This window comes from Lissotriton vulgaris, chromosome 7 (genome assembly GCF_964263255.1).
Source record: "Lissotriton vulgaris chromosome 7, aLisVul1.2, whole genome shotgun sequence".
Classification (NCBI taxonomy): Eukaryota; Metazoa; Chordata; class Amphibia; order Caudata; family Salamandridae; genus Lissotriton; species Lissotriton vulgaris.
The window spans coordinates 55,072,727-55,074,841 of record NC_141695.1 but is presented as its reverse complement, the minus strand read 5'-3'; the positions used below and the strand labels follow the sequence as shown (position 1 = coordinate 55,074,841).

The 2,115-nt window shown below is 38.5% G+C and overlaps 1 protein-coding gene across 1 annotated transcript; it reads right to left on the bottom strand.

The window, feature by feature from the left end:
* Positions 1–989: 989 nt before the first annotated feature.
* On the bottom strand, positions 990–1,895 carry LOC147700708 (taste receptor type 2 member 40-like). Its single transcript, XM_086929187.1, has one exon. It carries the CDS (start codon positions 1,893–1,895, stop codon positions 990–992), a length of 906 nt encoding a protein of 301 aa, XP_086785313.1.
* Between the last annotated feature and the right edge of the window lie 220 nt (positions 1,896–2,115).

Sequence of the window (2,115 nt, the reverse complement as noted above, 5' to 3'; positions counted from 1 at the left end):
GCAACAACACAGGTCTAAACACCATCGACAAAAGTCAGGGCACTCATGGCTTCTTTGGCTCCTAAGATGCCTCGACTAATGTTATCTCCATGTTCATGTTAGTCACAATTTTTATCTGTGCTATTTTGCTGTTTTCTTCACCCTCCCCTGTGCCACGCTTGTGCTGTTCACTTCGGAACGAGCACATTGTGTGCACAAACACCTTACATTACACTTACATATAATAACATGTACATTTTGCTGTCTGGGAATAATGACTTTTTGTTAAAAATTAAATACAGAACCAATGTTCAACTTTGATGTTTTTCCCTTTTCTTACTTTCTTTTGTAATGTTTTTACACCTTCCTAATTGCCTTTGTTTAGTATTAACTGGTGAGACGTTGTTTACAACCACAATCACCCAGGTCTAAAGTGGGTTTACAGGAAATCTCTTGTTGCATTTTCTGTAACCTCAACAGTTTACATTGTTCTCTGGGCATCCCTGATTGTCGGTGTGGCCTTACAATGCAGCCAAAGCTGTACGAATTGATCAAAATCTAAAGGGCCTGGGCACACCATGAGAAACTGGAGGATGATAATTTAGCTTCTAGGAGAAGTGCATTTTCTTTAATCCGCAGGTTTGCATGAAAACAAAATGGCATCAATCTTTACTAACTATAACATTAACAAGAACAAGGCCTAGTTGTTAAATACTATCTGTACCTTTAGAAATAATATTTTTACAGTGCATTGTAATTTTTACTTTGGACATTTTACATAATTTAAAAACGAAAAATAAAAGAAGCTATTTTCACGAAAAAACATCAGAAATTCACACTACTTCTTTCTGTATTAATTTCTATGCAAACTGCACAAATCGTGCTGTGATTTCATTCTATGTAGCAAAGCATATTGTATGCTACATTGTTATTTCATGTATGCTTTTTTATCTACCTGTACCTAAAAAAGCCAAAGAAACATCATATTTTATGAGAGACACTAAATATACTTATGATAAAGATTGGGGAGACCTCTGTTCTCTATCTGTTCCACAGCACAAAGAAAGATGAAAGATCTCAGTCAGTGTCTTCCACAGTTTGGAAATCCCTTGGATTATAATTATTGAGTTTAGAATTGGGAAGTGTAAATCCACAAAGTTAAATAACATCTGAAGGCCCTTCAGTGGATAATGAAAAAACATGATGAACTGAACCACATAGTATGTAGAGTAGAGAAGGAGAAGGAAGGTGACTGTCTTCACTGCACCAATATGAGCCTTCAGACTTGGGCTCCTGAAGCCGTCTGCATTTTGCCTCATCCGCTTCATGTGTCTGCAGAGTATGATGAGGATTCCTACACCCACAGAGAGGAATACTGAAAAAACAATCATTATATGGTTAAGGTACTTGCTCTCCATTTCATTAAACTTCTGCTGAAAGCGTAGGATGGTCAAGGAAACATTGTAAAAATCATTTGAATTTGTCAAAACAGAATTATAAGACAGATTATGGTTTCCAGGCTTGGTCTCATAATAGAAGGCTGAGGGGAGACTTGCGGCCAAGGAAACCAATGTAGATGCCAGAAGCAGCCAAGGCACACTCTGTTGAAATCTTGTCACCAGTCGATTCACAAGGTGGCTTGTGAAGGTCTCAATCTTCACATAGCAGTACAAGCAGAACCAGGTGCAGAACCAGAGGCTGCAGCTGCGGAGAGTTAGCAATCCAGCATAAATCTGATATATGTTTTTTTCCTGATGAATTAATTTTAGGGAGAGATAGCAATTGATACTAATTACAAAGTATAATCCCACATGACTGAGGTTGGAGAGTGCCAGGCTGCATATTATGAGGTCACATGAGCTGAGATCACTGCTTCGTTTGATCCATCCAATGAAATTCACAGAGAGGATGAACATGTTCCCCAACACTCCTGACATGAAAGCAATCAAAGAAAAGAAAAAATGGGCAGCATCTTCAGGTGACATTATTTCTTTGTCCTGAAGTAAAAAATTCCACTTGGTGCAATGGATAGAGCGTACTCTTTTTAATCAGAGATTGGGTCCAAGGTTCTGTCTCTCTTGACCAGACTGCGCTCAGGCACTCACGAAGCTGCAGCATGTTAGGACTTTGATTTGA